This window comes from Ipomoea triloba, chromosome 4, assembly GCF_003576645.1.
Source record: "Ipomoea triloba cultivar NCNSP0323 chromosome 4, ASM357664v1".
NCBI classification, from domain to species: Eukaryota; Viridiplantae; Streptophyta; class Magnoliopsida; order Solanales; family Convolvulaceae; genus Ipomoea; species Ipomoea triloba.
This window is the reverse complement of record NC_044919.1, coordinates 26,694,024-26,707,005: the sequence shown is the minus strand read 5'-3', so window position 1 is coordinate 26,707,005 and position 12,982 is coordinate 26,694,024. Positions and strand designations below refer to the sequence as shown.

Below are 12,982 nucleotides of genomic sequence, written 5' to 3'. Positions count from 1 at the left end.
AAAATGTAACCCCTGCTTTTGGCCGGAATAGCTCATATGCCGTGTTCATTGTGAATTCCCCGGATGAAGATAAAGTCCAGATTATGTTGTCATTAGTGGTGATCATGTTGGCCTCTACATTCTCTGAGATCTCTACCATTCTCTTCCAAACATGGGAGCTTGATGAATGACGCATCCCATCAGCATATCTAGCTCGCATGTAGTTTGTCCATAAAGAGGAGTCAGTGCGGTATTTGTACCACAATCTAGCAGTGTTTGCTTGTTGAATAGCTTTTAATGATTGGATGCCAAGTCCTCCCTCATCTACTGGATAGCATAGCTTATTCCACGAGGCCCAATGAAGCTTCGGTTTTCCTTCAGAAAAACCCCAGAAAAATCTCGCCATTCGCTGCTCTATATATTTAATTGTTTGCTTGGGGAGTTGGATAACCGCCACTGTATAAAGAGGGATGGCTGTTAGCACATGTTTTATAAGAGTCAGGCGGCCACCCGGGGATAACAACTTTCGTTGCCATCCCAATAATTTCCGATCAATGGACTCCAGAATATACTGATAGAAAATGATTTTATTTCTACCACGGAACAGATTGACTCCAAGATATCTGAAAGGTAGTTTTGAGTTCCTCATCCCCAGAGTGCGTTCCATAGCACGAAGGCGGTTAATTGGGCAGTGCTTAGAAGTGACAAAAAAACTCTTGTGGAAGTTAATGCGTTGACCAGATGCTGTTTGATAAATGTCAAGAGTTTTAGAAATTCCTTTCAGAGTTGGAAGTCCCCCGTTTGCAAAAATAATGATATCATCTGCGAATGCAAGGTGTGTTATTGTTGGGCAGCTCAGAGACGTCACATATGGGGATAATAAGCCTGTTCCAAATTTGTGGATCAACATGCTTGAGAGGGCTTCTGAGGTCAGTATGAAAAGAATTGGAGATAGTGGATCTCCTTGCTTAACACCCCGAGTTGGTTGAAAGTAGCCACAACTAACTCCATTCACCATGATAGATAATCTTGTGGAAGCCAAATTGTTCATAATTAAACTGACAAAGTTGGCTGGGAAGCCGAAGTGGGTAAGCAGTTGCTGCAAAAAAGGCCAAGCCACCCTATCGAATGCCTTCATCATATCCAATTTGATTGCAATATTAGAGCTTCGACAACGTTTATCCAAAAAGTGAATTAGCTCAAATGCTAAAAGCACGTTGTCCTGAATGCTACGATCTTCGACAAAGCCTGCCTGTTCCCAAGAGATTAGCTTGGGGAGAATCAGTCTGAGTCTTGTCGTGAGGATTCTCGTAAAAATTTTACTTGCAAAGGAGCACAGACATATGGGCCGGAAGTCTGAGAATGTATCTGGGTTTTGTTTCTTGGGGATAAGTACTATCTGGGCACTTGCAATTGATTTAGGGATCGGGACCCCCGCAAAGAAATCCAATACTGCCATATATACGTCATCCTGTATTGTGTCCCAACAACTTCGGTAGAAAGTTCCTGAAAAGCCATCTGGTCCAGCCACGCTATCCGGATCTAATGCCCAAACTGCCTCTTTTACTTCTTGGCGAGAGACTATTGCTGTGAGTGAAGCAATGTCGCTATGGGATAGACGAGATGAAATTGATTGCAAAGCCACTTCTAGTCCGGAGCAGTCCTCTGCGGTAAATAAATTTGTAAAAAAATTTACGGCCTCTGATTGAATATCCTTCTGGTTTGTGAGTAAGGTGCCCTCTGTATTCTTTATCGAGCTGATCCTTTGTCTCCGGTGTCTATCCTTGACAGTTTCGTGGAAAAATTCGGTGTTTGCATCTCCTTCGCGTAACCATTTTATTCGGGCCTTTTGCTTCTAGAAGCATTCCTCTTGGCGAAGAGCTAGGAGGAGCAATGCTTGTTCTTTATTTAGTATCTCCCGATTTGCCTCAGATGGGTCTTCATCAAAATTGCATTCTGCTTCAGCAACTGAGTTCTCAAGATTTTTCACGCGATCAAAAATATTACCGAAAACCTCTCTATTCCAAGTACGCAGAGATTGCTTTAGCCGTTTAAGTTTGTAGCCCAGGGCTCTCATGCCTCCTCCGTCAACGGGTTGCATCCAATTGTTGGAAACCATGTCCTTGAATCCAGGGTGTGATAGCCACATGTTTTGGAAACGGAATTTCTTGGGAGCGGTTAAGTCAGACCTATCTGCCGTTAGAAGTACAGGCGAGTGGTCTGAGGTGGCTCGATTCTTTAATTTTGCTCTAACATCTGTGAAATAATCCCGAAATGCAGCAGTCATAAGAAATCTGTCCATGCGTTTCCACACCCGTCCGGTACTCCTAACTCCCGACCAAGTGTAGAGGCCTCCTGTTGTTGATAAATCAAGAAGCGATTGATCAGCAATAAAGTTTGAGAAGTCTGAGATTCCTCCCAACTCTGGAGTTGCGTTTTCTCGGTATTCCGCTATGGTGGAGATGGTGTTGAAGTCACCCCCAATCAACAGCGGTCCCTGGCTGGAAATTAAGTTGCTGAGTTGTGTCCATAAGATATATCTTTCGGCTCTTGTGTGCTTAGCATAAACCACCATAAAAGCAAAGTTGAAATTCCAACCAGAAAAAGAGACGTTACAGTGAACAAATTGATCAACATCATCCACAATATTAATAGTAAAATCACTTGACCAAAAAAGCCAAACCTTACAATTGGTTGCAGCATAGAAGAACTGGAGATTTAATCTACGAGCAAAATCTTCAATTTTATTAGGAGAAAGAAAAGGCTCGATCACTGCAATCAAGCCGAGATCCTCGCATCTTACCATTTGTTTGAGCCTGCGACACGAGGAGAGCAGACCCCGAGTGTTCCAACAGAGAACTTTCATTTTAAACGGTGAGAGAAGGAAACTCTCGTGATGCTACCCGACGCCAATCGAGTTGTAACTGAAGGTGTTTGAGTTGAGTAGTCTTTTCTGGGTCTGCGTTTCTTGTGAGTGACAGTGATGAAATCCTTCAAATTTGGGTTCGCCATCTTTTTCGCAATCTTGTGACTATCATCTATCCATGATTGGAGAAGTGGTTGGGTAAGTTCAAAATTTTGATCATCTTCTCCGTCTGAAGAGTGCCCTGGCAGAGTTTTTTCGCTAGTTTCAGGCTGAGCCCTATGATCATCTATCAGCTCAATTCCAAGGTTAGAGTTTTTGTCTGGTATCACTTCTTCCTGAGAAGGAGGATCATTGTTTTCACGAGTCGCCATGTTATTTTGTTGTTCCGTTGTTGGGAGTTCTGTTCTTGTCTTCTCAATTGGGCGCCACCTCTGCGTTGGCCGGATAGGTTGTGACTGCTTTAGCTCTGCTGTCACCTGAGTTTTTTCAACTTGTGTAGAGGGACGAGGGCGGCTGCGGCACTCTGTAGAGGGGTGACCGAATTGATGACAGTTCACGCAGTATGGAGGAATGTATTCGTAGGTCACCGGTTGAGAAAATCCTCCTAAGGATCCATTGGTAATCCAGAGTTGTTTGGGAATAGGCTCAAGCACATTTAGTTCGATGCAGATTCGTGCTACAGAGAGGCGATTGTGCGACAAAGTTGAAGCATCAACCTTTAGCGGGGGTCCGATTAAGTTAGCGATAGAGTACAAAGCTCGCTTGTCATGTAGATGTGCTGGTAGGCCCTCGAAGGCGATCCAAACTGGCACCACTGGTGATTCTGCATCTGGTCGGAAGTCCGGAGTCCATTTGAGCATTCTCATCATGAAACCCTGAATGGACCAGGCTTTGCGTAACCAGCAACGCTGGTAGTCTTCCTCTTTGTCGAAGTTAAAGAGAACATGGCGATTGTCAAGCAGGCTGAGGGAGAAAGTACCTCCAAAGCCAATCTGGTCGAAAGCTTTTTTGAGAGTTGACATGGATGGTCGACCTTTCAGAAATTTGCCAACTAAGGCGAACTTGTAACGCTTAGAGAAGTCCTGAATATCTTCATCAAAAAAGGTGACGGCTGGCATTCCTTTGTATCTTTCCGGTGGTCGGAGAGAGAAGTCGCTAGTTGTGGAAGATAGAATATCAGCAAAGGTGCGAGTTGCCGGAGCTCCGGCGGTCTCCGGCAGCTCCGCCATCAGATCCTAGGCGCGGCAAGCGTGAAGCTTGGGGCCAGACTTTTCAGACAGGAGGATGAGAAATAAGTTTAAAGTTAGATTGTAGTAGGGAAAGATATATATATTTTTTCTATAATAAATTTGTATTATTTCTCCAATATCTACCATAAATAATAACCATTATATCACCATGAATGACTGTATATAACACTTTTTTTTTTTAATATCTTCCACCATAAAAGACATTATTATTAAGTAGAAAAATTACTATCAAATTTAAAGTTGTACCTCACAAGCTGAGGCTGTATAAATACTTGTGTGAACTCTATACATAGTACATGTACAAACATCTTAGGTGGATTTTCACCTTCAAAAGTCAAAACCCTTTTGTGAATATATGTTTAATGATAATTTCTGATTCTAATTTCACCATTATATTTAGAGTTTTTAATATATAGACTCGCAATCTCTATTCCCTCATTTTTATTTTATGATGTGGCAAAAGATTATAAGTTATTTTCATTACGTAGGTCCCAAAGAAAATGAACTTGTTTGGTAAATGACGGGTCCGTAATTTTGACATTTCGACGATGCCAAAAAAGTCGTTTGGTTCATAAGCGGTTTGAAGCAGTGATTTACTCTAAACCTGTTGAAAACTGAAACGTTGCATTTAGCAGCGTTTTAGTATGTAGTTTTGGGAAAAGATTATTCTATAATATTTTCCAAAGCTGTCCATGTATTATATCTATAGAAAAAAAAAATTAAACGTTGTAACTGGAGCCAATTAAAGCTCCTTAAAATATTAAATGAGCTTTTCAAGCTCTCAATATAATGCTTGCCATCCGTGATGGGCAAGCATTTATTTTATCTATAATAACGGAAGCAATGCTCCTCTTATATAACGAGGTGGGAACAAAATTGATCCCACATCAATTACAAAAGGGTTTAGGTTTATTTATTTATTTATTTTTGCTTTGTATTATTATTGTTATTGTTATTGTTATTGTTATTAGTATTATTATTATTATTATTATGAATTTTATTTTTGTATTGCATAATAATAATAACAATAAAAAATAATAATAATATTATTATTAAGAATGTCCTTATATGTCTCTACATTTAAGCACTAATAATAGTAAAAAGCTAATTTCACCAAACATCTTTTTACAAACTGCTAATGCAACCTGTTGGTCAAACGCGCTAATACAATCCGTTATCCGTTAATCGCTAACACAATCCGTTATCCGTTAACTGCTAGCCGCCGATTGTCGAACAAGGCCAATGTCTAACATTAAAATCTTGAGTGAGAGAATAAAAGTATGGAGTAGAATTTGAAAGTCCAAGTGGTATATTTCTTATGTTTATGTCTTGAATGCTTATTGTAACTCTGACCCAAGAGCATCCTCAATACGGAGATTTTGGATAGTTTTTGTGGGTTGTAATGCTTATGTGGAAGAGAGAGAGAGAGAGTAAAGAGAAGGTATTGGGATTGTTGCAAGAGAACTTGGTTTTTGGAAGAGAAGTAGGCTCCACTCAAAAAAAGCAATAGACTCATCTGGTGCATGTGAAGCCTACCAGAAGCATCTAGTTGGCCGCGTGAAATCCACGTGCCAACAAGGTGCGTTAACATACTTTTTTTTTTTCTTTTGGAAATTGATTTTTTTTTCTTTCCTTTAGTCTCTCCTACTAAGCATCTTAAAATTTGTGCAAGAACCATGTTATTGAGTATGCTCACTATACCTGCTATAATTAGCATCTTTTCTAATGTTAAAGGTGATTTTTTTTGGTTCAAATTCATAGTGGGCCCTGCCCACCGATGTTCCTGGAAACTTCGTTCAGAGATTGAAGTATGAACTCAGATATAGTTTCTTTGACTTCGTCCGCGTTCGATCAATAATTTATTCAGTATTTCAATGTCTTTGATCTCTAGTCATCCCCTGAAGATAGCAAACAAGGAAAGATTTATTCGCTTTCCCTCGCCTTCAACTAACATAGAGAGAGAGAGGGAGATGATGGAGACGTCGCCGCCGCAGCTGACCGCCGTTGTGATAATAATATTATTAAGAATGTCCTTATATGTCTTTCTACATTTAAGCACTAATAGTAAAAAACTAATTTTACCAAACATCTTTTTACAAACTGCTAATGCAATCCGCTGATCAAACACGCTAACACAATCAGCTATCCGTTAATCGCTAACAGAATCTTTTAACTGCTTACTGCTAATCGCCGATTACCACATAAGGCCATTGTCTAATACAAGGCCGCGTGCATGTCACGTGCCGACGGAGTGCGTTAAATTTTTTCTTTTTTCTCTCGTTTTATCTCTCCTACTAAATATCTTAAAATTTGTGCAAAACCCAAGCTAATGAGTGGCTCACTGTAACTGCTATAATTAGCATCCTTTCCAATCTTAAAGGTGATTGGCTTTTTTTTTTTTTTTTTTTTTTGTTCAGATTCATAGTGGGGCCCTGCCCACAGGTGTTCCGGGAAGTTTCGTTCAGAGACTGAAGTATGAACTCAGATATAGTTTCTCTGACTTCGTCCGCGTTCGATCAATAATTTATTCAGTGTCTTTGATCTCCGGTCATCCCCTGAAGATAGCAAACAGGGAAAGATTTATTCACTTTCCCTCTCCTTCAACTAACAGAGAGAGAGAGAGAGAGAGAGAGAGAGAGAGAGAGAGATGACGGAGACGGAGGGCTCGCCGCCGCAGCAGCTGACCGGCGTTGTGATAATAACACTGCCACCGCCGGGTAACCCATGTCTAGGCAAAACAATTACTGCCTATACAATCTCGGACGACTTTTCACCATCCACCCAACTCCAAAACGACCCAGTATGGCAGCCGCCGCCGCCGCCGCCACCACAACCGCCGCCGCAACAGAACCAGAGCCCTCAAGTCTCTGTCTCTCAGTTCCAGCACCAAAGGAGGGTCTTTGGTCGCCCGATGGGCCTTCTCTCAGTTCTGGGTATCTCTCTAGTTGCCTTGTTCGCATGGTTCTCGCTTACCCAAGAAATCGTCTGGGAATTGGCTGATTCTGATGATGATCGCAGAGCCAATACTACGTTCCTCTTGCCCTTGCACCCCAAAACGGGTCTTTCCGATTTGGAGGTTAAATTGGGCAGGTTTAAGAAGCTTCAATCTGATGTTGTGATGGAAACGGTGGAGGGTGCTGGAAAGATTAGGAATTCTGTGGCTGCAGTTTCCAAGCTTAACTCAACTAGTTTTTCCCTCAAGGGCAACGTTTATCCTGATGGGTATATTTGATCATCTTTGCTTTATTCAATTCACTAGGTATTATTATCCATATTTGATTCTTGTTGCGGTTTGTTTCTGTGAGTGCTTAGTTCAATTATTGTGTGTTAAGTTGAATGTTAGTGGGATCAGAGTATTTTACTATTTGGATTTATTTGAGAATATGTGTTTACATTGATAGACTCACCCTTAAGCCTTAATCATGTTTTAGTAGAATAGTTTAGAACCTTCAACCTTGTATAGTCTTTCTGGAATGAGGATTGAGTAAGTGAGATATGAGGATTCATACTTAAATTTCTTTCTCAGGACAATACTTTTATTGGTAATTCACTAATCAGCATGATGTATCTAGTCATGTTTGAAAAATTAGGATTGAGTCAATGACTTAGTGTCGAGAAAAACTCATTTGCTCTGACTTTAGTGCTGTTCCATTTCCCATACAGGTTATATTACACTTATGCGCTCATAGGGAATCCTCCTAAGCCCTACTTTCTTGATGTGGATACCGGAAGTGATTTGACATGGATTCAGTGTGATGCTCCATGCACTAGCTGCGCCAAGGTGATATTTTTGTCCTTTCTACTTTTCTGCTTGCTGCTACTCCTATTCTCGTGTTACTAACTTTCCAACCAAGCTGCATCCACTTATTAGACTGTTGAATGAGAGAGAGCAGACAATAATTGTTGGCACAGTTGTTCTTCTCTTTTGATTTTGAAATAGTAACAGAATATAACATTTAACTGCTTCTTACACTTTTAAATGGATGGAATTCTCAACCTCACTTCTACGATGGTAAAATTTGTTGTGTAACCTTTTCAAACATTTTGGTCCAAATAAATACTGATTCTTCTCCAGTTGGGTTAGTATGTAATCGTCATCCAAAGCTCCAATCTCGTGGATATTCTGACATAATAGGAATGTTCATGTAGGGAGCTCATCCTTTCTACAAGCCTGCAGTAGGCAACATCATACGGCCAGAGGACTCATATTGTGTTGAAGTTAAGAAAGATCAAGAAAACATCCATTGTGAAACTTGTCATCAATGCGATTATGAAGTAGAATATGCAGATCGTAGCTCTTCATTGGGGGTTCTTCTGAGGGATGAAACTCGTCTAATGGTTGCAAATGGAACTTTGTGCACATCAACCATCATTTTTGGGTAAGTTTACCTCAAAGTCTACCCCTATGGTTTCTGGTCTTATTTTCTTCCTCATATGGACAGTAATGTTAATGTAATGCTGTTTTATTCTCAGATGTGGATATGATCAGCAAGGCTCTCTTCTAGACACATTGGCAAAGACAGATGGAATTCTAGGACTTAGCAGAGCCAAAATTAGCTTGCCTTCACAATTGGCAAGCCAAGGGTTTATTGAAAATGTTGTAGGACATTGCCTTTCCAGTGATGCAGCTGGTGGAGGCTACATGTTCTTTGGCAATGACTTTGTCCCAGATGGGAAGATGGCATGGGTACCTATGCTTGATGGCCCTTATGAGTAAGTATAGAAGTGGTTATCTCGCACACTCCAATACCTTGGATCGTTATTTAATTGATGCACATTCATTTTTCTGGCAAGCGTAATATTGCTTTCCTTTGTTGGATCTCAGCGCTACACTATGCTTGCTTCCCAGTAGATCACCCATCCTTCCCAGTAGATCACCCATCCTATAAGTCAAGCACGCTTAACCACGGAGTTCTTTGGTTATTTGGTTGTCATATTCTTCTTAAAACCAATTGGTGATAAGTAGGTGGACATTAACCATTTAACCACATTCTTCCATGGTAAGCCACAAGCCACCAGTCTTGATTGAGAGGGGATGAACTCGGCCAACCTGGCCAACGCCCAACAATATTCCCTTCTCTCTTCTGTTCTTTTATTGGCTTCATATTATTACGTAAAATGCTAATAAAACAAAATTTCAACTGGAGCTTTGGGCTGGATGGAAAACATAAAGCTAAATTTATCTTTACTTTATCCATGTATCTAATCTAATGCACAAGGTTATATGCTTAGAATGTTGAGAAGCAGGTCCATTATGGTTGTGCTAATCTGTGATTGTGTGTAATATCTAATATATCATAGTGTCCTAAGAGGAAGATGTACGAGTAAAAATAGTTGTACTGGCTGAATTATTTTCAGATGCTAGTATTCTAAATTCTAATACTTCATCATGTTCAGGAATCTTTATCAAACAGAAGTACTCAAAATGAGTTATGGAGGAAAGGGTCTATCCTTGGACAATCCGAGAGGAGGGCAGGGAATTGTAATTTTTGATAGTGGTAGTTCTTATACATACTTCACTGGGAGAGCATACAAGGACCTAGTTTCTATTGTAAGCAGTATAGCTATAGTTTTGGGCTGAAGTTTATGAATTTCTTTAAACAGTTTTAACAGGTAAATTAAATTCTACACCTTTGTTGCAGCTTAATGATGTTTCTAGTAAAGGCCTTGTCCAGGATCCATCAGATACAACATTGCCCATTTGCTGGAAAGCTGAATTTGCAATAAGGTATTATGTTAGTAGCAAATGGAAAATAATTGGCAAAGCTAAGAGCCTGAAAGCAATTCCACATAGGAGTTGCTGGAAGGAAAAATATCATTTTTTTGCCCTCAATATCAAAAGTACAGCCAGTTATCTCCTCCTAGTTCCATGGTTTGGGTGAAATATATATTACTCTGTCCTATTTTACCTGTCATGTTTACTATTCATTGGTCTAACCAAATCTTGCTTCTTTGCTTATTTTCTTTAGTATTTTTAAATTTGATTTTTTGTGTTTAATAGTACTTTTAATGTAATTTCTAAATATATAAATTTTATATACTTAATACTAAACTTAACATTATGAAAAATTGAATTAAAAATAACATCAGTTTAACCGAACCATACACATAAAATTGGACGGAGGGAGTAGGTTGTTTGTAAAGAAAATATGACTTCTAGTTGATAAATAGTAAAGGGACATGAAATGGGTGCATATAATCAAATTTCATCTCCATCAATTAGCTGGGGTGGGATCAACTGTGGGAAATAGGTATATTATCTATTTGAGTTTTGAAGGAAAAAAAGTATTTACTTTACTGCCCCATATTTTAACAAAAAATGCTAATAGTCTTTTGGCTGCTAATGGACAGCATTATGCATGCTCCCATAGGTGTCTGTCTATATATGCCCACTTTTAAAATTCATTTCCTGATCTTTTATAGAATTCCCCCGTCTATGCTTTTCCATCAATTTCGTTTCTACATCTGTTTCGTTTTGTGTTGTTGCAGGTCTGTATCAGATGTAAGTCGGTTTTTCAAACCTTTAAACCTTCAATTTGGCAGCAAGTGGTGGATTGTGTCTAAAATACTTCAGATTCCTCCAGAAGGCTACTTGGTTATAAGTGTGGGTTTTCTTTTGCTTATACTCTGTTTCCTTGATCATTGTTGTTTTTGCTTGTCATATTTGCTGACCGTTGCTCGTTGTACTGCAGAAAAAGGGTAATGTGTGCTTGGGTATACTCGATGGAAGTAAAATAGATAACGGTTTTACTTTTATACTCGGAGGTAATTTTACTCCTAGTTGTTTAACATATAAGCTCATTCTTAATTCTCTCGCTCCAGTCCGTGTTTAGTCCATAGCTCGCACTATGAGAGCGAAAAAGTAATTGAACTCGTTCGTTTCACTCAAATGCGATGGAATTTAGACATCTTATGCTTTGATGTAATTCACCTTTACCGGTTACAGTTGAATCCCGTTCCCGTCTATATCTTCATTGGTGTATAAATCTTTTGGCGATGCAGATGTTACATTGCGGGGTCAGCTATTTGCATATGACAATGTGAAGCAGCGAATCGGATGGGTAAAATCGAACTGCGCCTCGCCAAAAAAATTTATGAGCCTTCCATTTTCTTGAGGATCTTCATAGTAGATGGATGGTGCAGTTGTGAGATGGGATCAGAGGCATTGCTTTTGGTTTTGGATGCATAGCTTACAGCTATGTTTTGGTTATAAGTATTTGGGGAGTAAATACTTGATGTAACACGAGTAGGAAGTTGATGTACATACTTGACACCTTCATAATGTTTATGCTAGCTTTTTATAATTGCATTAGTTCTCTGCTACTCTTATACATGAATTGCAGATTTACAGAAGAAGTTGGCATATAAGCCAAGGGGACTAAGTGACTAAGAATCAGACAGAAATAGTGATTACAGTGACAAAAGGCAAGCCATAATGCAATGTGGATATATATATATATATATATATATATATAGTTGATGCCATCTAGGGCTCTTTGAGGACAATTGTTTTGTCATGTTTATTCATAAGCTTTCAAGTTAATCATTCGCAGTCTTTCAACTTTTAAATTTTAATCAGCCATAGTCTTTTCAGAAGTAAAGTAAGGGTAAAGTCGTTCTTTTAGAAGGACCACGAGTTTTTTGCATTTTTAGTCCCACGACTATAGTGGCACTTGTAGGATTGGTCCACGACTTTCAAATTCTGCAATTTTGGTTCATCACTATTGTTTTTTTTTTTTTTACAAAAATGGTCCTTCCGGCACCAGAAAACAAAAACCGGCGATTTTCCGGCAATTTTTCACCGGAAAAAAAAGTTGACATATTTTTCGTCAATTGCTCCCCGGAAAAAAAATTCTCCTTTCAAGTAAGATTAAAATTGACATTTCTAAACAATTAATTTAAGTTAAAACAAATTCATTTCTAAAAACATATGTAGTCAATTTAATTATTTTTTATTTTGGTAAATTAATTAAAGTTAAAACTAATTCATTTCTAAAAGCATACGTAGCCAAATTAATCTTAGTAAATTAAATATAAATTCAAAATTATTTTTACTTTTTCGCTTAAATTTAAATTATATTTACTTTTTAGCCAATTAAGTACAAATTCAAAATTATTAATACAAATTCAAGATCAACAAAAAATAATATTATTAAGATTAAATTTAAACTAAAAAGTAAAAATAATATTTGAATAATTTTGCCCAGTAGTAACATCTGCCAACATAAATGGGAATTTTTTAGAAATGTCAATTTTGAATAAAAAGTAAAATACATTAATTTTTTAGAAATGTCAGTTTTAATCTTACTCGAAAGGAGAATTTTTTTCCGGCGATAAATTGACGTAAAATATGTTAATTTTTTTTTCTGGCGAAAAATTGTCGGAAAATTCGCCGGTTTTTGTTTTCCAGCGCCGGAAGGACCATTTTTGCAAAAAAAAAAAAAAAACAATAGTCATGGACCAAAATTGCAAAGTTTGAAAGTCGTGGACCAATCCTACAAGTGCTACTATAGTCGTGAGACTAAAAATGCAAAAAACTCGAAGGACCACGGTTGGTTAAAATTTAAAAATTGAAGGATTATAGCTAGTTAAAATTTGAAAATTGAAAAACTAATGCTGATTAATTTAAAAGTTTAGGATTAAACGTGACAAAACAACTGTATTTGAAGGATCCCAGATGTCATTACCTCATATTATATTTCAAGAACCAAAGATAGGCAAAAGAACAAAGAGCAGTAACCATTTAAAATACCAATTGAGTTTACTTTGAGAAAAGTTTCTTCCAACTTGCATGCATATCTCCTTTTCATCATCTTGCAAACAAAATAAATGACTGCATAAATAAATCCTCCTTGAAATTACACTGAACAGGTCATTGAACATGCAT

The 12,982-nt window shown here is 38.3% G+C and overlaps 2 protein-coding genes across 3 annotated transcripts; one reads left to right on the top strand and one right to left on the bottom strand.

The window, feature by feature from the left end:
* Positions 1-2,841: 2,841 nt before the first annotated feature.
* On the bottom strand, positions 2,842-4,074 carry LOC116016084. Its single transcript, XM_031256248.1, has one exon. It carries the CDS (start codon positions 4,072-4,074, stop codon positions 2,842-2,844), a length of 1,233 nt encoding a protein of 410 aa, XP_031112108.1.
* A 2,483-nt stretch (positions 4,075-6,557) lies between these two features.
* Positions 6,558-11,418, top strand: LOC116016721 (aspartyl protease APCB1). Of its 2 annotated transcripts, none has more exons than XM_031257096.1 (9): positions 6,558-7,317; positions 7,759-7,876; positions 8,245-8,474; positions 8,569-8,808; positions 9,493-9,646; positions 9,738-9,823; positions 10,585-10,699; positions 10,788-10,860; positions 11,098-11,418. In XM_031257096.1, exons 1-9 carry the CDS (start codon positions 6,743-6,745, stop codon positions 11,208-11,210), a joined length of 1,704 nt encoding a protein of 567 aa, XP_031112956.1. In that variant the 5' UTR covers positions 6,558-6,742; the 3' UTR covers positions 11,211-11,418. The 2 variants fall into 2 exon arrangements, with proteins under 2 accessions (XP_031112956.1, XP_031112957.1); XM_031257097.1 differs by having other exon boundaries at positions 7,227-7,354.
* The last annotated feature ends 1,564 nt before the right edge of the window (positions 11,419-12,982 follow it).